Raw genomic sequence first — 23964 nt, forward strand, 5'->3', positions numbered from 1 at the left:
ACCATTGCGCCACACGTGAGTGGGTGCCGGAGGGAAATATGAGAGCCTACCAGTCAAAAATGTGGCGTTAAAATCGAATATTGCAATTCTCAATACATTTTAACAAAGAGGAAAAAAATCTAAGTCTTCTATTTGCCTCTGTCGTGTAAGAAACGTATTAAATTACCACAAGGTACATTGTTTTCTCCCTCACTGGAATAGTACGATCCGTCTTGCTTCACGTGGGTTATCTGTGTTTACGGATGTGGGTCTCCTGTGCCAAAAGTACAATTTAAACAACCAGCACGACCAAAACAGTGCTCTGCAAACTAAAATGTATATATTTAATCTATATCAACTAGTATCATATATCCTCAGGCCATTGTTTGAACGATTTGATGTTCATTCTCAACATGAGTACAAAACATGATACAAGAACATAATCCCATTAGTTGGACCCATTTAAAGCACACATACACCCTTCCGAGAAAACAATTAGCTGATATTCAATACATACACATTTATAAATAAATGTGAGTGGTTTATAATTCATCCTTGATGCAACAAATTATGGAGAAATCGAGAACACAAAATATTAAGTGGCAAAGAGCTGAGGTGAAACTAATTCTATTCTATTCTCAAAACATGATCATTTTATTGGGGTAAATAAGACTGTTTAGTTCAATCTTTAAATAGAGTATAGCTGTAATATATGTGTATTACGAGTCTCTTTGTATAGTTCCAAAATAAAGGTGAAATTCTTGTAGCTCCCTCTGAGGGGAAGCACCGAGCAGCTACTGCGCATGTCCAGGTGTAGAAGAAGGCGAGTGAGTGACGTCACACCCAGGTCATGATGGCGGTCGATTTGACTCCGCGGTTCAGAAGGCTGAACAGTCAGACGCGGAGCTTTCGCGAAAACATGCAGCATCGTAAGTTTTGATTACGCTGACTTTAATTTTTAGAGGTATTTAATTTATTTTCCAGCTAACGCAAGCACAGAGACGACGGGGAGCTGCGTGTACAAACACTACCTGTTTTCGCGTTGACATACGGTCCTGTAAATCACTGTAAACCGAAACAAGCCTGTAATTAACAAGTAAAATCAATTATTCCGGGCTTTAAAAAAAACACAAATTCATTATTTTCACTGACTTGAGCTACTATGGTTCCTTCGGTGTCTAGAGTGTGGATTAGAATAATAGAAAATGATTACCTTTGGTATTCAGAATGCAATGCTACAACAGGGGGATGCTAGCTGGAATAGTATAATGTCGTGTATTAATAAGATGGTTTGGACAATATTGTGAGAATAATCTCATCGGGTGAAAAAATAAATGTAAACAGATAATGTTCATCTGGTGAGTGCATTCTATTCTCTGACTAAATGACTTAAAAAGCTTATTTTCAATCGATTAATCTGATAACTTTAAAGTCTGGACATAAACAAACAACAAACAATAATAACAGGCAATAGGGTTGATAGATATATTGATTGACTCGGATTAATTTGTACCCTTTCCTCTGCCAGCAGGCTTCAGCGGGCCTTTCGGTGCGACCCAGTTGTGGCACAACATCATCCAGGCCCTGCACAGCCAGGTGGAGGTGCGCCGCCACCGAAGACACCTGCGCGTTCACACCGACACCTTCACCGGCTCGGACGCCGTGGACGCCGTCCTCAGTTATTTGATGCAGACGGTGGTGTTCTGCACGAGTGAGGTTTCTCGGCTAAAAGCCGCCCGACTGTGCCAGGCTCTGATGGAGGCCAAGGTGTTTGAACCGGTGGGCACGAAGCTGTTTCGCAGAGATAAAGACACGACGTTTGAGGATAGCAGTTGCAGCCTTTACCGTTTCCTGGACTACAAGGTGTCATCCAGCTCTGCCGTGCAGGACTGCAGCAGTGACACGGAAAACTTCTCCCCTAAGGAGCTGGAAATGAAGAAGAAGAAGAAACGGTCCAGGTTGATTTACTTTCATTGCTTGATATGTTGTAGAGCCTCTAAATCAGCTTGTTCTTCGCATTATAGCACTGAGAGTTGGAGGAGATAATATACAACCAGAAGCTACTTACTATGGGTTTATGTATTACCCTACCAAAGCGTTTTAGTGGAATTATGGCTGATCGAAGTTAGATACACACTGTATACACTCCGGGGAGGGAAGATGCCTGAATATTGCTCCACTGAACGCCACAGGAGGTCTTTCCTACCTGAGGCTATCAGATTTTTTTAATTCCTCTTCCTTCAGCCGAAGGGAATACTCAAATCTTTGTACTTTTTAAGACCTTAAAACACTTTATAGCCTCGACTTTGACACTATAGTTTTATTTGTATTTCTTAGTCTCCCTCCTTCCTACGATTATTTGTTATTGTTATGTTTTACTTGAAACTCTGGCACAACAATTTCCTTCGGGATAAATAAAGTTGTTCTTATTCTTATTGATGCTCATTAATAAAGTTTGTGTTCTTTTTGCAGGCTGGATGAGCTGAGCACAATCTCAAACCCTCATGTCATGGGACCATCGGACAGGAAGGTCGAGAGGCTCTTCAGGACCATCAACCTGAGACCATCTCTGTGTTCTCCGACGATGCGCAGAGCTCCCTCTGCCTCCACTTTTCTTTCCAAGCCTGGTGAGAATTCAATAGCCTATTGGCTGTTTTCCTGCATGATGTATCTGAAAGTCAAATGTGTTGTCGCTCCTCCCTAGCTGTGGAGGAGGTCTGGAGGCAGCAGACATTGCTACAGTTGCTGCAGATAATAGAGTTGCCCATGCTGGACTGCATCCTGACTTCTCCACCCAAGATCCATCCGCAGCCTCGCAGAGGTTCTTTGGCCAGTCACGACCTGGTTATCTCGAACATGTACCTCGAGAGAGAGCTGCCAGACAACCTTAACTCGCTCCGGTGAGTCACAGGATGACTTCCTTCTTTCTTTTCTTTTTTTTTTTTTTTTTTTTACACAAGGGGTTAAGCAAGAGCCTTTCAAAATATGAATCCATCTTGCCTTATTCTCTGCTTTAGGTGGGATGAGTGGCTGTCAGCGGCTGCAGACTGCTTGGAGCTCTTCCCAGACCAGCTGATCGTGGTTGCAGGGGAACAGCTGGAACAGCAAGGTGGACTGGACTTTTCAGAGAATGGCGAAGAGCAGAGGTGGAACCAAAAGAGACTGCTCTTTGACACGGTTGCCAAGTACTACAGCGCCCAGGAAAAAGCTCCCCTCCTCTCAGGACGCTATCTGGATATACACGTTGCCATTCTGAATTTGCTAGGTAACAACAACAGTGCTTTTTATGCTTCGCACCAATTACATATCAATATTATATATCCAAAAAAGCATGAGCAAAGTTGATCACCCTGATAATGAGTTTTTAAATGATCTGAAAATGAGCGCTATATCTCGCGACGATAAGTTAAAAACAGACAATAATAGAAATAGTCAAAAGTGTTGAAGATATGTCTTTGAAATTCATTGAAATTGAGCAGAAATGAGCAAGAAATTACTTGAATCTCGTCAAAAATTTCAAAAAAGACATCGACATCCCCGTCTACCACGCCAGTTCGGTTCTTGTGTTCTGGAAAACCTTTGGGAATTGTTTTCCAGACAGGAGGAAAGATTTTAGTATCCTGGCTTACCTCTGATAACGCAGACACATTTTTATCTCTGTACTTCTGAGATATCTTCCTTTCTCTTGGCATAGAGTTCCAGGTCAGAGAGTTGCCTTTTCTCTAAACAAATCCCTTCTTCCTCCCCGCCTTCGCCTTTTGGTCGTGCCTTGTTTTGTTTCCAGATGGGGGAAAGATGCTAGAAGCCGTCAGAGCTTCCCAGCTGTGTCTGCGGCTGCTGGAGACGAGCGCCAGAGACGAGCTGCGGAGGCTCCTGGCCTTCATGGCCACGGCGGCTCATCCGGATGCCTGCCGACTCCAAAAACAAGTACCCCTGATCACCGCGCTGAGTCAAAGTTCATTGAACAACCTCGATTAAAAAAAAAAAAAAAAATCACTTCGTTTCATTTCTTGCTAATTCCATCATAGCGGTAATAGTATATATGAGTCTGATTCTGGTGTTTGCTTTCAGATTGACAACAGGGCTCTTGTCAGCCGCGCTTTTCAGCGGGCGATCATCCAGAACAATGATATGTCTCGCTCCCAGAGTGAGACCTTGGTTCTGTTCCTCATGGACAACCACACAGAGCTGTTCAAGGTACTGTACACTTTTGTCTTGTCAGAATCAACATCTCAGGAACTACACGACTGAATACCTGTGTCACCCTGTGTGCTGAGAGATTACACGTCCACCACTTTTTTTTTTGTTTGTTTTTTGCCCCGACAACATCAACGATTTATGTTAACTGTTTCTTAAAAGGTTTTGTTAAGGATACATAATATTGGCAACGCATCTCAACATGGTTTGCATGTTTAAAAAAATGAGATTAAAACAAATTTTTCATGAACATGTTTCTACTCCAATACCATCCTCAATTGGCAGCACAATGTGTCAACACTTAATGAATGTCATGTCGCTGTGCTGATAAAAAACATACTATTCTTGCGAATTTTGTGCTCGGACTTAACCTTCCCTGTACTCCTGAACAATTCCAGACTCCTACTACCCTTGTGGAAGCGGTGAGAAGAACCCTGAGGACCATGCAGCAGGGCAAAGACCCTGACTCCGTCGCCAGTAAGATCAACACAACCACAACAATCACTCGCTGCTTTTTTTTTTTTTTTTTCCTCCACATTTGAAATTAAACGTGTGCGGCAAAGACTTCCAAGATGATGCCAAAAATACTTAATCATTCAAATGATCTTATCGACGACACAGCAACACTGACGCTCACCATGGTGGATTTATGCCTTATTTAAAATCCAATGTCCTCCCACCTCCTCCACCCCGCTGTGTGCTGCAGCATTCACCTTCTGCCAGCAGATGACGCCACAAGAGTACGAGGACCAGCGTGAGGCCGCCACCCTGCAGAGCCTCAAGGAACTCCTCCGAGACGTGGCTTCAAGCGACATCCCTGCGAAGGAGAAGAGGAGGTTGCTCAAAGAGTTTGAGAAGCACCACCCCGTGGTGTTCCTCCAGCATTTCTCCAGCACCTTCTGAATGCAAACACGCTGAGGGTCTTCGATCGGTCTGTCACGTGTGGGTACGCTACGTACACCTCAAATTTTAAAGGTCTCTTTTGGACTAAATAGTTCTTCGGGTTGTATTTTATGCGGACAGATAAATAGTGCAGTTTGATAAAGGGTTACATCCTGGACTTCAGTGTAGAAGTGTAGTTTCCCCTCGTTTATACGCGATAACATATCAGCCACTTGATGCTAGCAGGTGCCAAAACAGAACCGTCAGTAACCAGGAATTCATCTTTTATTACTGATCCTGTGCTAAATTTGGGATTCTTTTTTTGTGTTTAGCAATCAGTGTTTGAATAAGGTCTGAATCTTTAACACTACAATGGAATGTAGATTGTATCAGGTTTATAATCCTTTCACACTTTTTTTTTTTAATTGGGTTGTTTGAAGCTTTAAAAATGCTTGAGTGTTGCTGTAGAAAATAACCAGCACTATGTTGAGGTGATACTTCTGCATTATCAAATGAAGAGTAAATAGTGGTGTTTCGATTTGCATTGTGGAGAAGCTGCACTAATGTAGTTTAACACTGACATCATGGACATGAATTAGGAAGCTTTATTTTTTTAGAAGATTTTAAGAGAAAATAATATACAATAAGGTGTTAGATTAACCATAGCTCAGGTTAATTTATTGTTTTAATAACATCAATGTAGTACTTGTTTTTGTTTGACTGGGCTCTGTATCTGCTCAGATCTATAAAGCCACGGTCAGTCGAAACCAATCTGATTTTCAGTCAGATTGCTCTGCTCTTGAGGTTTGCCAAACCAGGTTAGGATGCACTTTATGATGCCAAGCCATGCTTTGATTTCTGTTTGAACAGAAGCATCAAATAAACCTGACTTGAAAATTAAAAAACAAAACATCCTGACTTGACATGTCATTTCTGCATATGTCGATTGAACATGGACGTCTCGCGACAATATATTGCATTCATTATTTTTTTTGTACTGATTGTGTTGTGCTCTACCTTTCTATTTACAAACATCATTTCCATTTTAACGCTTTAAGAGGGTTTTGCCGACAGTATTTCGACATGAAGCCGATGTGTCCGCACAGCCCGGCGCTTGCAGAATCCGGTGGAACTTGCACAATGACGCACCTCACAGCTGAAAAACCCGGAAGTGGCGTTACCCGTCACAAGCGTTAGCATAGCAGGCTAATTCCGTATGCTACTGGAAGACATGGGGACCGTGAGTTACAGCCATCATTGACGGCACAACTACAGTGATTTTTTTTTTTATCGGGAATTAATCCGAGGCCCACGTTTAAGACATCGACGTGAGTACTTGGAATTTTATTTTCTTTAAAATAAACGTCCCTTTATTGGAATGACGGCTAACGTTACTTTCTTTCCAACCGAGCGTTGTTGCTTGCTAGCTTCGGTTCTAAACTCTTGGGCTTGAAACGCATCATACGGGTTATTACGGGAAAAAAGCGACGCCAACCCCTTCGCTGCCAATTTTAATAAATATTTTAAGTCGTATTTAACAACTATTCAATAATCGCTGACTTCTAACGACGGTGTTATAGCGGCTGGCTAGGCTGTATGCGCACTGGCTAAACAGGTTAACCTGGCTAACGTCCGGTGTCGTTAAACATTCGTGACAGGTCTCGCCTGGTGACAAATACCAGGGAGACGATTCAGAAAAACAGCGAAGAAACCTTAAAAGAACAGCTTGTACTGAGATACAGTTAAAAAGGGGGTCAACTGTGTTAGTACTTAAGATGCTAGCAAGCCTCTAAGGAGCTAGTTGAGCTCTGCAGGTGGTTTCGGTAATGGGGGGGGGGGGGGGTCCCGTTAATCTGGACCGTCAGTTGATCGTTGCTGTCGTAAATATAGCCAACATAAACTTTAAACATACAAATGTTATCTTAAAATACTCGGAGATTGCAAAGCGGTTATTTACACGTGGCACTATGCTGCAGGAGTGACAGGGAAGAGGCTGACAGCGGGATGAGTCCTGTCTGCAAACATTTCTTTCCTCTCCTGGTTGATTCATTAAAATTATTTGCATCATTTAATGGCCACTGATCTTGTTTAACATGCAGCGATTCTTCTCATCTGCAGAGGAATCTCAGCCTTATACGCCTGACCTAATACTTCATGCAAGCCACTGGTGAATAATAAATCATGCCAGCTACATGTGAGGGATCTTCATATATAAATCAGCAGAGGCTGCGATGCAGAAAAAAAAGGGTTACCAGCACACGTTTAATAAACGGTCATTTTGTGGATTATCATCAAGAATGTTCTTGTTACCGCCTGCCTGATGCTTGGCACGCTTTCAATGGCATATCTTGGCTTTTTGCTTTACATTTCATTCTTATTTAGTGTGGTTGGGCAGGAGTTTTGTGCGATGAAAGAGTATTAGTTGTGCAAGAGGGTGGCGAGACCAGCAATGCTGTACGGTTTAGAGGAAAAGACAGGAGGCAGGGATTAAATGTGGGAGTGAGGGGGATGAAGAGGATCCGTATTGAGTCCGCCAGAGGTCACGTTAAATGTTCTGGAGATAAAGCCAGGACTCAGATGGTTTGGACGTGGATGGAGGAGGGATGGTGAAGGATGCTGAGCTTGGAGTCGCCAGACAAGAGGTCTCGTGGAAGACCAGAGAGGAGGTTTACGGAAAGAGGGAAAGAGGATGCAGACGGTTAGATGGAGGCAGATAATTGGCTGCGGCGACTCTCTGCAGCCCAAAAGAAAAAGATTTCGCATGATTGGGCTTGCTTTGAATATCTGTGTGTATTTTGGGCCACGGCGGCGCTTCTTTTCCCAATCCAGCACAGACAAGGTGTAGGCGTCACTTTGATGCGTTAATATGAAAGCAGGTGATTCACAGTGCACATCCAAACAAGCTCTTCTCTAATTCGAGGCGTTTTTTTTTTTTTTCCCCACATTTCCATCCGTCACCTCAGCTGTCAGGTCACATCCGAACATGGAGTCCATGCTGAATAAGTTAAAAAGCACGGTCACCAAGGTGACGGCCGACGTCACCAGCGCCGTCATGGGCAATCCGGTGACGCGAGAGTTCGAAGTGGGCCGTCACATCGCCAGCGGGGGTCCGGGGCTGTGCTGGAGGATCTACAACGGCACCAAGAAATCCACCAAACAGGTAGGTTTTAATCGGCGGCCCCTCGACCGCGGCAGCTGCTTACACTAGAGCCGCTGTAGACGTTCGCTGCAGAGATCTTTGTGTCCTTCCAGGAAGTGGCCGTGTTCGTTTTCGATAAAAAGATGGTGGACAAGTATCAGAAATATGACAAGGACCAGATCATTGATTCACTTAAAAGAGGCGTGCAGCAGCTGACCAGATTGCGTCACCCTCGTCTTCTGACTGTGCAACATCCCCTGGAAGAGTCTCGGTGATTAACACACACACACACACACACACACACACACACACACACACACACACACACTCACACACACACACACATCTATCAAGTCCAAAGTGAATGAGTCATAGCTGGAAGTTAAAGGGAAAATGTGTCCAGTTTAAGGAGCGTACGAGAAGTCTGGAGACCATCTCCTGAATACTGCTGGCAAGACGGGGCTCAGAATGCAATGTGCTTCATCCTTTCTCCTTCTTTTTGGTTCCCGGTTCCTTTTGCTCTGTCAGAGACTGCCTGGCGTTCTGCACAGAGCCGGTGTTTGCCAGTTTGTCCAACGTGCTCGGCCAGTGGGACAACCTCCCCAGCCCCGTGCCCACCGACATCAAGGAGTACAAGCTCTACGACGTGGAGACCAAGTATGGCTTGCTGCAGGTGAGGGAGCGGAGTTTGTTTTGCTCAGAGCCCGTAAGGTGGCTCTGGAGAAGCTGACAATCCATGGAAAATGAGTTGCGGAAAAACAGCTCCAAATGACATGGATCTTTTTTTTTTTTTTTTTTTGCGACATTTTTGGTAAATGATTTTAGTACTCATGTAGCAACGGTATAGGGAATTATTTGTTTTCCCCATATCAGATCTGATAAGGAATCTATAGCTGTGTTCCAGTTATTTACACTTTTCAAGCCAGCAAAGTGCACAGGTTTTCCATAACCTCCTAACTCTATGCCATAGATCTCAGAGGGGTTGTCCTTCCTGCACGGTGGAGTTAAAATGGTCCACGGTAACCTTTGTCCGGAGAACATCATCCTCAATAAGAGCGGCTCCTGGAAGATCATGGGATTTGACTTCAGCATTTCTTCCATCAACCCGTCAGATGCTGAGGTGAGGGACGGGTTTTTAATAATCCCCTTTGTCTGGGCAGGCGTTGAAACTTTTCGGTTGTGTTTCGATCGAGCCAAAGTTCCCGAAAGCAACCTGGTACGTTTTTAGAATCCCAATGTCAAAACACTCCCGGCCAGCAAGTAGCCAGAAGGTATCGACGCTTTATTAGCATCCGTCCGTCAGCATTACGCATCCCGCAATTAAGCTACCGTGGCAGCTGTATTTGTCCGACTGTGTGAAATAATGATCTTCTAAACCGCACCCTGGTGTGGAGGAGGTGCAGACCTTCCTGTTTGGTTGTCAGCAGTCTGTTTGGCTCCAGTATAGGGATCTCTTCATAGCTCTCGTATTTATTTTGATTTCAGTTTTTTGCCTCACTTCTTAAATTAAAAATTGTCACGCAGCAATGAATTTAAACACCGACTGTGTGACTGTGTGGGCAGTTTTCCCACACGTAAGAAATTACCTGATGTGTAAAAAAAACGAGCAAAATGCTAAATGCAGCCTTTGTGAGATCAATGATAAAACAGCTTTTGACAAACGTGACATTAATTAATTCATATGTTGATCAAATCTTACAATGCCTTCATCATCCGTCTGACTTGTGCTTTCACGTCGCCTCCAGCCTAAATACTCGTGCAAAGAATGGGAGCCCAATCTTCCCCCTCTCTGCCTCCCCAACCCCGAGTATCTGGCCCCGGAGTACATCCTGTCGGTGAGCTGCGACGCCGCCTCAGACATGTACTCCCTTGGCGTGGTGATGCACGCCGTCTTCAACGAGGGCAAGCCGGTTTTCCAGGTCAACAAGCATGATATTTTCAAAAGCTTCAGCAGGCAGCTCGACCAGGTGAGTGCCAAACATCCGGACGCGACCGGCATCTCCGTCGACCGCTTAGAAAACAATAGATGATCCTGTTTTTAATCCGTTTTCAAACACGTGCAGCTCGTCACTCTTACGCACTCCTAGCTAATATCCAAAATCTCAAGAATCGAGCCCTGACCGGACGATGTCACAGCCTGTTAACGCCGCAAGAGGCGTAAACGGATTTTGGTCAAACCTTAGTTTACTGCAATTGTGTCCTCATTTTAGCTCACCAATATAAGTCCAGCGCTGTTGAACAAGATCCCAGAAGAGGTACGAGATCACGTCAAGATGCTTCTCAGCGTCACGCCGAACGTGCGGCCCGACGCCGACCAGATGACCAAGGTTCGCACCGTCGCCGCATGCACATGTTAGCCTGGCGAAAAAAGGTACAATCTAGTCGAAGGACGAGGGTAAGGACTAGAAGTAGCAACACACATTCAAGGATTTCCTGCCATCATTACATGCATCGTGTAGATCAGCGACAGCCTTCAGACCCTGATGAGCTCACACTAGCAAACGAACCAAAACCAAGGAATGGAGAGTAAAAAGAGGATCATATATCTACAGATCGTTGGTTATCTAGCGCTTCTAACTGATGGTTGTTCTGTGCTCACTGATTTGTTGTCGCATCCAGATCCCGTTCTTCGACGACGTGGGCGCAGTGACCCTGCAGTACTTTGACTCCCTCTTCCAGAGGGACAATCTGCAGAAATCTCAGTTCTACAAGGGCCTCCCCAAGGTCCTGCCCAAACTTCCCAAGGTACCCTGCGTGCACTCTCTGAGCGCGCTCCTGTCGGAAAATCCAAATGCTAATTATGTTGCTATCAAACAATCCCCATCTTAATGCCCTGATAAATCTGTGCTGAACATAAAATCGCTCTTAAGTTTGTGACAGTTCTTTGTGACGTCCCTCCCAGAGAGTGGTCGTGTACCGTATCCTGCCGTCGTTGACGTCGGAGTTCGTCAACCCCGACATGGTTCCCTTCGTGCTGCCCAACGTCCTGCTGATTGCAGAGGAGTGCACCAAGGACGAGTACGTTCGCCTCATCTTGCCCGACCTCAGCCCCGTTTTCAAGCAGCAGGAGCCCGTCCAGGTAAACACAGCCCGTAATGATGATATGCGACGCTTTCCCGCGAGGGGATGAGAACGAGGGGTGAAGACGTAGCAAATACACTTGCGTGATAATAGCAAAAACGGATAAATGCAACCTGACTAAACGGCATGATACTGACTGTGTTTCTTTGTATTTTGCTTTCCATGCTTCTTCAGGCTAGTAACATGGTAGGTGAACCTCTGCTGAACACGGTCCTCTCGCTCATTGTGTCGCTTGAAATGATTAACATCTGCCTCGTGAAGTCGCTGTCATGCAACGCCGTTCTTATGGATGGAAAGCGACTCGATGTCGTCCGGCTTCAAATCCTGTTTTCCCGCCCTGCGCAGATTCTACTGATATTCCTGCAAAAGATGGACCTGCTGCTGACAAAGACTCCGGCGGAAGACATCAAGAACAGCGTGCTTCCCATGGTCTACCGAGCCGTCGAAGCCCCCTCTGTACAGATCCAGGTGCGACGTGTTTAAGACGCAGCCGAGGACAATTATTATTATTATTATTATTTTTTTCACTTCCCAGTCAGTCATGAACTAGAAAAAAAAGGAAGGATAACGTTTACATACAGGAGATGATGGAGGGGTTTTGAAAACTGGACTGAAGGGGTTAAAGGCCCTTTGGCCAATTCTTCAGCTGCTGCAGTATCAGGATTCTTAACCTTTGACCTTTCTGTTTTTACTTTGGGGTGCATAGTAGGAATGTTGGCTGAACATTGTCCTGAAGACAAATATTAAGTGTACCTGAGAGTCAGACCGGCATTCATGACATTGGTTACTGGACTTTGGAACTGATGCTGTATTTTTGAGTAAGATATCAGATATCAACAAAATGGCTTATTTTTAAGCCATATACAAATTTGGAAATAAAAAAAAAAAAAAGAAAAAGAAAAAGCAAATTTCAACACAATACTGCTGAATTATGTCTAACAACCAGCAATAACAGATGGAAATTTCTTTGAGATACACAAGCCAGCCCTCACATTCTGAAGTGAAAATGAGTTTAAAATCCAAAAGGGGAACTGAAAACCTGGAAAATCAACATCAGAGTTTAAAGGTCGTGATCCCTTTAAATGCGTTTGGATGTTTACACCTTGCAGACTGTATTCGTACAACCTCGTGTTTCTGCAGCAAATATTTTAAATTTGTCTGTTCTTAGCGTTATCACATACGTCTCAAAAAGAACCGCCTTGTGTTTGAGCAGGAGCTGTGCCTGAACATCATCCCGACGTTCGCCAACCTGATCGACTACCCATCCATGAAGAACTCGCTCATCCCGCGAATCAAATCGGCCTGCCTGCAGACGTCCTCGCTGGCGGTGAGCCCGTCTCCGTTTGCCCTCCCCGGTCGCTCCCTGCGCCGTCACAAAAAAATCGAGTGTCGTTATATGTCCGTGTTCAGGTGCGCGTGAACTCGCTGGTGTGTTTAGGGAAGATTTTGGAATACCTGGACAAGTGGTACGTCATCGACGAGATCCTGCCCTTCCTGACCCAGATCCCCTCCAGGGAACCCGCGGTCCTCATGGGAATTCTAGGTAAACACTCGAAAAGGGAAGATGACCTTACATTCAATTTTTTTTTTTTTTTATCTAGAATGGTTCTTACCTAGTCAGGTCAGCGAATCACTCTGCAACAGGTGCAACTACGTTTTTTTTTTTATACTTTTTTGTGATACTTAATTAAATACCTATGTTTACAGATGCATACAATCACAAAACTCACTGGTAACATACAAAGCAGGGTACTTCAGGTGTTTTGTGACAGGGGGCATCATTTTTATCTGTGTTGATACAAGGAAAAAGGTTTCTTTTTCATAATATTTCTCAGTATGACGCATCCCCAGACCTCTGCACGCCACCGCTATTGCTCATCATTATTCAGTGGTAGACTGATACCACCAAGGAGCTCCACTGAACGCCGCAGGAAGTCTTTCCTACCTGAGGCTATCAGACTTTTTAATTCCTCTTCCCTCAGCCGCAGGGAATCTTCAAATCTTTGTAGTTAAGACCTTAAAACAGTTAAGACAATTTATGTTTCATTGTATTTCTTATTCTACCTCCTTCCTACTATTATCTATTACTGTTATGTTTTTGCTTGAAACTCTGGCACAACAATTTCCTTCGGGATAAATAAAGTTGTTCTCATTCTCATCATGACTGGCCTTTTAGGTTGCTACTAATAATTTCACCCCCTCCTTCTGGCTTTAGGAATCTACAAGTGCACCTTCACCCATAAGAAGCTGGGCATCCCCAAAGAGCATCTGGCCTCCAAGAGCCTTCCCCACCTGGTGTCTCTTAGCATAGACAACAACCTCAACCTTAATCAGGTATCTCCTCCCTGCCCGGACGTCCGGTCCGAACCCCCCCGCCGCGTCTCACAAGATATAATCCCTCCCCGTTTCAGTTCAACTCCTTCATGGTGGTAATCCGAGACATGCTGAGCCGCATGGAGGCCGAACACAAGACCAAGCTGGAGCAGCTCCACATCATGCAGGAGCAGCAGAGGTTCGTCCTGACCTTCTCGCGACCTCGGGTGAAATGTAACCGTCGCACGAAGAAAAGGGGATCTGGTATAAACAGTGAAACGATGAGATTGAGGGTCATTGGAGCAGAATTAGCATTGAGTCTATTCACGCGTCTTCGTGAATAAAACTCCAAAATGCTTCCTTATCTCCGATTTCTTCCCGACAGGAGTATGAATATTACTAGCTCAGGGAGCCAATCGGAGGAGACCAAAACACCCCCTACCTCGACAAACCAGGTGAGAGCTGGATTCTCCGACAACCTGCCGAAGTATCACGGCGACCGCTTGTCGATCAGCTGAAACATAACTATCGTTCGTCTGAATCGATATCCGGGCGTCGTGTTATTCCGTTGCAGATCGACGATATCTTCGGAAGCACGGGGGTTAACGGAAAAGAGAACGGCGCCTCGGCAACGTCCCAGCAGCCCAACAGGGTACGGAAAACGTCACCGCTGACTTAATCCGATCTCGGACGTTTGCCCGTCAGGCTTTCTCTTTTATCGCTCGTTCCTGTTTTCCCGTCTAGATGTCTCTGACTCTAGAGGAGAAACAGCGCCTGGCTAAAGAGCAGGAGCAGGCAGCCAAACTGAGGAGTCAGCAGCCGCTGGCGCCGCAGACCATCAAACCAGCTGCCTCCAACAGCTCACAGGTAGGCCGGAAAACCTCCCAATATATCGGCCAAAGAAACGGGTTTTCCGATTTACGACCCGTCGTTTGGTGGATTTGTTTTGCGATTCGAGCCTAGATCTGAGTGAGGAGCGAGCGTTTGGGGGGCGGTTCGATGGTTTTATAAAGAGGCGCGGTGCACACTTAGCAAAACATTGTTACACTACGTGTTTATCCAGTAAGTTAATTTAAGCGATGCACCAAATGGAAAAACTCCCAGCATCTTCATCCGATCTTCAAGATAAGTACACTTAACCGGTTTGCTTCTTTACATTCTCATTTGTTATTTTCAAAACAGAATTTGTTACTTCTAAAGTACCATTTTCTTATTGAGAACAAACCCGGGGGTTGGAATTAATCACGTTTCAATTCATTTTAATGGGGGAAATTTAAATTTGATACAAAAGCTCTGTCACGTAACCAGTTACCTCATGAGTCAAGGTATCGCTGATATTTTACCGCCTGGGCTTCGCTCACAAAGCCACTCTCTTAACGTTTATCTGGCTCCATCTTGTGTCCCAGACGAAGGATCTGACCAGCAGCCTCCTGAACAGCATGACTTCCCTGAGCAGCTTATCCCTGGCCAACGCACCGCGACCGGCCCCGGTTCAGGGCGCCACCATCGCAAGCTTTCCAGCCTCCAACGCCATGTTGAGCTCCGTGGGCGCCCCCGCCCCCGTCTCCAATGGCTTCAACTCCCCCATGGGCTTTCAGACCGGCGGCATGGCGGCGGGCATGCGAACCGCGGGCCCCAACGCCTTCGGCGGCATGGCCACCACCACCAGCACCCCGAACTTCGGCGCCCTGGCACAGAATCAAGGACCTCTCGGGCAGACGGGCAAAGGCCCCGATATGTCGGCCTTGGACAATCTTTTCACATCCAACAAGCCCAAAGTCACCCTCAACCAAATGGGTCCAAAAGCGGCGCCCGGAGGCGGCGCCCCATGGCTCGGTCCGTTCGGTCCGGCCCAGAACGCTCAGACTCAGATGCAGGGCGCCGCGCTCGGCGTGGGTGGCGCGCAGAGTGGATTCGGGATGCAAGCAAACCCCTTTTTCAGTCCGCAGAACTTCTCTCAACCCGCAGCTTCCATAGGCGTGAACCAAAGTGGGCTTAAACACAGCGCGTCCGCCAACAACGATCTCAAAGACTTATTCGGCTAAAAAGGCGAACCGACGAATCTCGTGGTTACTGTCGACAGAGAGCACCTTGATTTCTCGTTTAAAGAAAAAAAAAAAAGACACTGAATGTGAAGGTTCAAAATACCATCAAGGGTGTTGCTGTCTCTATTTTTAATATGGCCCGGTTTTAAATTTGGATTCTCGCTCACGTCGTCGGCTTCCTGCGAATCGGCCGGCACCTGAATTCCATTTGTACGTGACCGCAGAACTTTTTTCTTCTATGCTGTGTTCTTTAAATGCTGTGGGTTTCCTACTGTTTTTGTACTTTGCGCTCACGGGAGTGCAAATGTCGCGGGTTGAGATTAATCCAAACCCTCTAGAATCAGGATGGTTTTGTTTTTTCTTACGATGAATGATTGATTGAACTTGAGTGGAACGACTCCTATTCCAATCGAACCCCGGAGGATGTAGGGGAGCAGAAGAGAGGAAAAAAAAAAAAAAAAAACCACATCCACGGTTGACGGAATACTAACATCTCATCTGAGCTTCTGTATCTTTCTCTTGCTTTTCCTGGCTATTTTTAGGATTTGCTGCATGTCTAAAAGCGAGCGCAGGTTGGGTTCAGAACAAAAACAGCTTCGACCAAAATGTCTAAATCCCCGAGGGGGTGGCGGTAGCTCGACGTGTAGCACCGACAGGACCGCATCCAAGACTATTCCAGGAGCGTCGGGCGGCCAAGCGGTTTGTCTCCATGGTTACCTCCAGTTTGTGAATAATAATTTTGTCCAGCTCCTGTTCCTTACTCATCTGGAGCGGTCCAGAGAGATTCAAGCCAGCCTTAGCGCAGAACTTTCTGGTTTTGGTAAGTTAGCAAACCAGCGAGTTCTCAGAATGTTTTGTTTGACCCGAGCTTGGAAACCATTTCACCTCCACGAGAAACCGTAAATGCAGTACGACTGACTTTCCTCTGAAAGCGGAACGGGACGTTTGAAACCTTGACGGCAAAGGTGATGAACGCGGTCCTCGGGCGCCGCTTCGGCCGTCGTGCCTTACAGGGGGTACGTGTGGGGGGGGGAAACGAGACTGAAAGTACCGTTCTTTTTACGAAAGTATTAACACTCTTTCCTCATCGGCGATCGGCGAGGGTCTCAGACTCGGAGAGAAAAGCTTGCGTTACTCGACGTGACCGATACAGAGCTAACTTCTAATTATTCCTATTAACTCCTGTGACCAATATTTCACTTCACGCAAAAACAAGCTGTAGAATTTAGACTCGTCTTTGGATTCGAGTGTAGCCTTTTACGAGTATGACCTAGAGTCCAGGACTCACACTAAACGGTGACAGGTGCCCCGATGAGGGCTTCCAACTCAACTCAAGCACAAGACGACCCAAATATCGCCCCGTTCGACCAGCCCAGATCCAAAGGCCGAGTCCAGGACTTGGGCTGGTAGAAACAGCGACTGAAGCTCTATGTATGTGCCTGAGGGGAAGCTCTGGCGTGCAAACTCTTGACTTCCGACCGACCGGGGTAACAGAAACACGACTCCAGACACGGTTTAGTGACTTGGAACGTCTCGGACTTGAGATAAAGAAGCTCTGTTGTGACACTGCTGCGGTATACTCTCTGTTTAGATAATGAAGAAGTGACTATTTCAATTTCTGCACTTTCCGGCTGTCAATGGACCAGTGCTTGTGACAAGTGTGTAAATATATAGTTATTTAAAAAAAAAAAGAAAAAACAGACGGCTCTGTGAGGGCCATTGCATTTGTGTGTGTGTGTGTGTGTGTTGTTAAGAGGCCTTAGATGAATCATGTGCAATAATCCTTGGTGGTAGTCGAAGGAAGGGGACGGCTGCGGAGCAGGTCTGCCACATTGTCTAAACTGCCTGAACGTAAACGTGTTCTGAACCCTACATTTTAAAGAAATGAGTCCAGGGTATTTAGGTGAGCCTTGGTCACATTGTGTTTCTGATAATGACGTCAACATGATGAAGTGTAATGTCTGATTGGTCTCTGTTTTTTTTTTTTTTTTTTGTACAAGCATCACCTTGATATGGGGAGCTTCTCCTCGGCTGCATGGCAGTATTATCTGCCGGGAAATTCGATCCATCGGTTTATCTCCATTTTCCCCGTCGGATCATACTCAAATTAACGTTCGTCACTGTCTGTAACTGGTTCGCATCACTAGGTGGATCGGAAATCGAGTTTGTCACGTGTCCTGTCACGAGTCCCAAAGCCGAAAATCTAAAGCTTATTCTTCTACGAAAATCCTTTTGGATTCTACTGCTGTGGTGTGCGTGGTGTGGCCCTCGTGTAAGTGTACAAGGTGATGGACTCCCAGGTGGCGCCAGGAAAATGTGTACATATAAAGGCAAAGTACATAATCTTGATATCCTCGCATGGCTGTGTGTTATTCGTGTGTGCACCTCAGTTTGCATGGTAATGCAACGATCATAATGCAGATTATACCCGCTGTGTAGGTTAACACAGTTTAGTTTATTGGATCATTATGTGTAACATTTGGACCGATTACAATTACGTTAAAAACGGCAGTAATTCTTCATTAACCCTGGAGAAACCCAACCTTAAATTGCTACAGGATACACCTCAGACAATCTCTTTGTTTTTCAATTAAGAAAAAAAAAAAGGCGAGATAAAGTGCAGTGGCTTCGAGGCCATAAAAGTGCAGCTCAACCCCAAATCAGAAAATATTATTTCCTCTCACGCCAGCAGCATTCGTGCTGCACCAGTCGCCGGAGAGCATTTTCGTGCGTTTTTTTGTTTCAGGTTGGTTCATTAAAGTTAAAGTTGTATTTTAGCCAAAAGCATCAAGTATCTCTACCATCTCAGAAGAGAACAGCCCCCTTTACCAGTTAGTCTCATTGTGCATTGTTGTTAAGTCGGGACAAAACAGGTCCATGGCATGATGACTCCCAATATGTAATCTATTGATTACATACTAAATTACAGCAATGATTGTTTTTAAATATCTCATGCACCTGTTGGAGGTGTAAGCTAAATCATTCCTGCTTGGACCAATTCAAAAGGAGCCATGGAAACTGTCATGGTTTTGTTTTTCCAAATGGAAAGTCCTTCAAAACGTTGCCGATCATCCAATAAGAGTCCAAAATGGTAAAAGGCGTTCATGTCACACTATTGATTGTTTCCCTATCAGGCAACCGCGGTGAAATTTCCCCACCGAACCTCCGAAACTAACCTTTCCCTCCATCTAAACGCACCGCTGCCAAAGTCGTCGCACTGCTCTCGTGGTATTCGTGGACAAGTTCCTCTGATTCATTGCTGCAAAAGAAAAGCAGGGATCAGATGGACTACCTACCGACTCTTGAGACGTTCAGCGGATCATCAAGGTAAAGTGACGCTCTTCCGCTCTCACCTGAGAAGTTGAGCTCGTAGTTGAAGTTCTTGGTGGTGAACGGCAGGGTGCCGGACGGGTTCTGCTGGAACTGGAGCTCGATGTCCTGGCTGGTGACGCTGCACTGACTCTGTCCCTGCGGTACGTCGCAGAGGGGAAGTAAAACACGTCTCCAAAAGCTATTGGCAGCTGCATTACTAGCTTAGTTATAGATTTAAAAAAATTTTGATTGAAACACTGAGCAGTTAAAGGCAGGTTTTCTTCAGCTTCTTTCAAATCAAACCAGAATTTCGCAGCGAGATGTTGATTCTTAAAATACACTTAAAAAATAGCTGTTTCTTAATTAGGTGTGGTGTTGAGTCACAACAAAAGTAAAAAAAAAGGAAAAGTCTGTCTTACACTGGTGTAATCCCTCCAAACTCCAATGTCTTTGAACTGCCAGCGTACAGTAGCTCCAACTCTGAGGAATAATAACAAGGCAATCAGAAGTTTATTTGGAATTCCAAGGTTTGCCCCTACCCAAAAAAAAAACACACTCAAATGGTGGACTGATCATTTCGCCTGACCCGATGTTTTCCTGGTTCTCGGAGACCTCGCTCCTCCTCACCGCTCTTCTAGTCCCGGTGTTCTTGTTCGTTTGGCTCATCGCTGCAACGGTTGAATGAAAAGAGTCTCTTACTCGCTTATTCTCACAGATAGCAAAGAATAAAGTAATGTGGGTGGGGGGGGATGCTTCACATGCAAAGTCCAGCGTGTAGGAGAAGCTGTTGATAGTGAAGTGCAGCTGGCCCTGCTGGTTCAGCTGATGCTGCTTCTCGATAGCGTCGCTGTCAAGTGAGCAGACCTGGGCACAAGACAAAACGCATTCAGTGTTAAAAGGTTTGACTCAATGGAGTCTGCGCTGCGTCTTCTATGAGGCTGTGAATCCTGGAAAAATCAACAGCTGAACTTCTGAACACGGGAATAAAGTTGTTGGCCTCCTCACCTGTGCCTGGTATTCGATCCACTGGTCGCCGTCTTCCATGAACTCCCACAGATAGCTGGTGTTTGCGACGGGGGACGGCGGGACGCTGGATGAAGGGACACTGAAAATATTACGGGAGAGAGCATGCGCCGGTGAGACAACTTGTCTTTCACTTTCACTTTCACTTTCACTAAATAGAGATTGCAGTTTCATTCTATTTCATTAAAAATGTTTTTGACATATTGTTTTGGTGATGTGCTGTGATTACTGCGATTACTTTTCTTTTCTATTTTGCCAAGTGATCTTATTTGGTACACACTTGTTTTTTTGGTCAGAAATATCAGTAAAGTCACCTGAGAAAAGTGACAGTTATTAGACTCCAAATATCAAGACATTTCCAGAAACCTGCCAGAACTTCATCAAGAAAATTGGCCTGAAATTAAATGAAAAATTAAACGAAAACTACAAGAAAAAAAAATCTCAATTAAAAAAGTGCAAAGAAAATCTGCTAAAACGTAGTTACCTCTGAATTAAGGTATCTCTCTCAAATATAGTTTTTACATACATAATCTGAATTCAAGTGTGTGCGAACCACTTCTGACGATAGAAGGCCTCACCTCTCGAGGTTGGTGATAAATCTCGGACGTCGGCGGACTTTCCTTGGCGTGCCTGTGCTGCAGTTTTTCTGGGTCATGGCTGAGGAAAATAGATTGAAGGAATTCAGAACTCTCTTTTTTTTTTTTTAATTGTAATGACCCGAATCCACAAAGAAACGCACGATGTACGTACAGGAGAGGTCGAGCGTGTAGGCCGTGGTGCCCACCGTGAAGCTGATGGTTCCCTGTGGGTTTGCAGAGAACTGACGCTCCACGGCTTCACTGGTGATCGAGCAGGCCTGCGCGCCTAACTGGGGGATCTGGATTTGAGATCCATATTCTTGCCACAGCCTGTTGGATCTGAAGTACCACACCATGTCCTCCTCCTGGCCTGGAGGTAGGAGACTAACCCTCTGGACCTGAAGGGGTGACTTTACCGTCTTCAGCTGGTCAAAGTCTATAAACACCTTCCTGCGAGGACAGAAAGTCCATTAAATGTGTTATTCACTCAACTGAAGCTAAAACATTCTTAGTATCAAACTTCAAAACTCTGTAGTTATTAATCATCTGAAGCTGTAATCCCATGCCGGTTAACATGACGGTTTATTTTGCGATTGTTCGCTAAACGCGTCGATGCTTACTAACAGGCATCACCAAAAAAATTTTTTGCACAACCGCTCGCATATGTAGAATATTTATGTTTATATGTTTTCCTGGACACCTTACTTATTATTTCATTTTTACTACCCACATCCCCAACTGTATTTTTTTAATCATTCCCTGCACGAGGCATTTCTTTTATTTCTTTTTATACTTTTATATTTTCTGTCCTATTGTGCATAGTCTTTGTTTATTTGTATCTATATCCTTTATTTGCATATTCTTTCTATGAATGCTATTGGCACACTTTTCTACTCTGTAATGCTGCTGTGACAATTGAATTTCCCCTTTGTGGGATCAATAAAGTCCATCTTATCTTAAATATCAAGCACAATGAAGTATGGAGAGGGTCGATGTACATTATATTAACCTTCAGGGAGATGCAGTCTGTTAAAACTAATAAAATAAAAAAAAGAAACCTCATCCCTGGTGCTGCCACTGTAATCCAGAGACCAGCGTGTTTTTATATGTTACATGAAACTGAAAAGCTTGAAAAAAAAAATGGCTGATCAGACAACTGCAGGTGAAATCTGGGTCTAATCCAAATACAACAATACATTTGAAGATTTGAAGAGGGTGTTGGAGGATGACTAACCCGTGGTTGGTGTTGATGGAGATTCCTTGCGCTCCCGGTTGGCAGTAGTGCATCTCGATCACATGATCGTTGCGGATGGGCAGCCACTGGTTTCCAACGAAAAGCTGCCACTGGTAGTGTTTCCCATTGACTGCGGATCACATGACACAGTTTCTGTACTTTAAAGGGTGATAGAATTACATTATTATTGTTATGATTAGTCGTAGCAGAAGTAGTAATAGTACTGCAATATTATTTTACATATATATTTTTATTGTTTATTTTTCTACCTATCTGGTTTCACTGTGGACAGCTAAAATAGAATTTAATTGTATGGAGAAACACGTATCCAGGCTGAACGTATGACAATAAACACTTTGAGTCTTGAATATCAGGCTGTTATTACTATTATTATTTTAAATCTGGGAATGAGGAATTAATCCTTCCTTTAAAAAATATGTAATACATTATAATGCCCTTTGGAGTAAACGTTAGGTTACAATACAAATATAAAAATTATTGGTTGATGACAGCGGCTCCCACAGCTGCACAACAACCAACACCCTCACTTCCTTATTATGAATCACATGACCTCAAAGTGACCAATCAGATGTAGAAGAAATCACACTGAGGAAACTGAGAGAGAGAAAAAAATGGCAAATTCACTGTAAAACCTGTTTTCCAAACCGGCTTTGAGCATCTGAACAAACACACACACACACACACACACACACACACACACAGATATATATAATGATTAGCAATACCAATGTGCAAATATAACGTAGAAAAACGTGAGACTGCCTTTTACCCAATTCACTAGAACACATTGAATTTCACTAGAACACTTGATCTCGTCAATCGTAGTGTGTTAGTGTGTACACAGCTGTACGTCTCCACCACATCTGTTACCCCTTTCGTTCTCTCCAACCATCTCAAACTGACCGACTGACAATGAAACCTTCAAACTTCGAAGCCTTCAAAACCTCTAATGTTCAAACTGTCTTTTCCCCAGCTCTCCAAGCTGTTATTCTACTTTGTTTTATTTTCTTTATCTCTATTTAATCCCTGTTTCATAGTAAAGCATCTTTGAGTGGCCTGAAAAACTGCTGTATAAACCGGATGTATTATTATCTTTTTTTATTATTAGTATTATTATTACAGCTGCATTACTATTATTTGGACCAGGGATTAATGGAATTCATCCTCACTCAAAACTTTGAATATCCTGAAACATATAAACAGATTTGGCCAACTCAAGTAAAAAGACAATTGGTCTGAAGGCCACACGTCCTCTTACCTGCAGTGGAAACTGTTGGGTCCCTATTTTCGGTTTGGGATTGTTGTCTATTCCTCATGAGCTAAGGAGAACATCTCGTTAGATGACGTTAAAAGGCTTCGGCGATCCAAGACATATCGAAACTGTTAAAGATACTCACCAAACTCCCAAAGTTGAGAACAGATCCTGAATTTGCCATTAAATACTGAGTATAATCAAAAGAGTTATCCTAATAATCGATCGCGTACAGTTGAACTCGTTGAAATTTGCTCTTACGGATCTTCTGAGGAGGAAGTTGTAAACGTCAAGTAATCTACTTTCACTTTCATTTCGCGTCAAATTAAGGTCACCGTCGACTTTTGCAAAGTGTCATTTTGCATCCGTAATCTTTGGATATTTTTGAAACTTTTTATTTCCCTGCTATAACCCACATAGGATATGCAAAATATATATTTACACGTCGGAAGTGACTGGATGCTCTGCAGGGTAGTGTCGTTTCAGAAGCTGACGCTGATCTGCAGTACCGTCAATGGCCAGAAGGGGGCGCTGTGGCGCGGTTTAAATCCGAACCCCTATGTGGGAGTTAAAGGCATTTGGGGCGATATTTCTATTATAAAAACCTGTATAAATAACCTCTATTAAATAATTTAAACGGCATGTATGAAACAAGCTAATTTAACATTTCATATTAAGCTTGGTTTTTGATGTTAGCACGAGTTAGCCCGGCAAGGACACTCGCTGGTCGTGACATCGTCCGGGTCAAAAAACTCAAATTTTTCAATCCAGAATTACATTGAAATTTAGGCCGCGGTGAAACACAGGACTTTTTTCAATCGAACGTGTGCTAAATTAGTTATTTAACTCTCCGTTTTTCCTGTACAATTGACCTTTAGAGACTAAAACAACAGAAAAGTATTCAAATT

At 44.3% G+C, this 23964-nt stretch overlaps 3 protein-coding genes across 9 annotated transcripts; 2 read left to right on the forward strand and 1 right to left on the reverse strand.

Annotated features, from left to right (window-relative positions):
- The first annotated feature begins 84 nt into the window (after positions 1 to 84).
- depdc4 (DEP domain containing 4) lies at positions 85 to 5998 on the forward strand. Of its 2 annotated transcripts, none has more exons than XM_086146409.1 (9): positions 85 to 908; positions 1508 to 1937; positions 2452 to 2606; positions 2684 to 2879; positions 2997 to 3244; positions 3764 to 3906; positions 4051 to 4176; positions 4575 to 4653; positions 4883 to 5998. In XM_086146409.1, the coding sequence occupies exons 1-9, from the start codon at positions 830 to 832 to the stop codon at positions 5077 to 5079; spliced, it is 1653 nt and encodes a 550-aa protein (XP_086002535.1). In that variant the 5' UTR covers positions 85 to 829; the 3' UTR covers positions 5080 to 5998. The 2 variants fall into 2 exon arrangements, with proteins under 2 accessions (XP_086002535.1, XP_086002536.1); XM_086146410.1 differs by having other exon boundaries at positions 1511 to 1937.
- Positions 5999 to 6063: 65 nt separating this feature from the next.
- On the forward strand, positions 6064 to 17596 carry scyl2 (SCY1 like pseudokinase 2). Of its 3 annotated transcripts, XM_086146414.1 has the most exons (19): positions 6064 to 6386; positions 8022 to 8218; positions 8311 to 8468; positions 8726 to 8870; positions 9168 to 9317; positions 9943 to 10164; positions 10408 to 10524; positions 10817 to 10942; positions 11100 to 11276; positions 11453 to 11464; positions 11624 to 11746; positions 12492 to 12605; positions 12689 to 12821; positions 13494 to 13612; positions 13690 to 13790; positions 13977 to 14046; positions 14166 to 14243; positions 14336 to 14458; positions 14998 to 17596. In XM_086146414.1, exons 2-19 carry the CDS (start codon positions 8042 to 8044, stop codon positions 15634 to 15636), a joined length of 2784 nt encoding a protein of 927 aa, XP_086002540.1. In that variant the 5' UTR covers positions 6064 to 6386; positions 8022 to 8041; the 3' UTR covers positions 15637 to 17596. The 3 variants fall into 3 exon arrangements, with proteins under 3 accessions (XP_086002540.1, XP_086002542.1, XP_086002541.1); XM_086146416.1 differs by lacking the exon at positions 11453 to 11464; XM_086146415.1 differs by lacking the exon at positions 6064 to 6386 and having other exon boundaries at positions 7946 to 8218.
- LOC147233819 (putative E3 ubiquitin-protein ligase DTX2) lies at positions 12265 to 23512 on the reverse strand. Of its 4 annotated transcripts, none has more exons than XR_015106128.1 (13): positions 23202 to 23512; positions 23063 to 23123; positions 21784 to 21913; positions 20722 to 20999; positions 20550 to 20628; positions 19954 to 20053; positions 19707 to 19812; positions 19535 to 19616; positions 19368 to 19428; positions 18990 to 19104; positions 18813 to 18895; positions 12734 to 12817; positions 12265 to 12641 (listed from the first exon to the last, which is right to left on the reverse strand). XR_015106128.1 is itself a non-coding variant. In XM_086146417.1 (11 exons), exons 1-11 carry the CDS (start codon positions 23238 to 23240, stop codon positions 18825 to 18827), a joined length of 1122 nt encoding a protein of 373 aa, XP_086002543.1. In that variant the 5' UTR covers positions 23241 to 23512; the 3' UTR covers positions 16756 to 18824. The 4 variants fall into 4 exon arrangements, 2 of the variants coding, with proteins under 2 accessions (XP_086002543.1, XP_086002544.1); XR_015106127.1 differs by having other exon boundaries at positions 12734 to 12828; XM_086146417.1 differs by lacking the exons at positions 12265 to 12641; positions 12734 to 12817 and having other exon boundaries at positions 16756 to 18895.
- Between the last annotated feature and the right edge of the window lie 452 nt (positions 23513 to 23964).

This window comes from Fistularia commersonii, chromosome 5 (genome assembly GCF_037954325.1).
Source record: "Fistularia commersonii isolate RoL2024-O1a breed Wild chromosome 5, RoL_Fcom_v1.0, whole genome shotgun sequence".
In the NCBI taxonomy this organism is placed as follows: domain Eukaryota; kingdom Metazoa; phylum Chordata; class Actinopteri; order Syngnathiformes; family Fistulariidae; genus Fistularia; species Fistularia commersonii.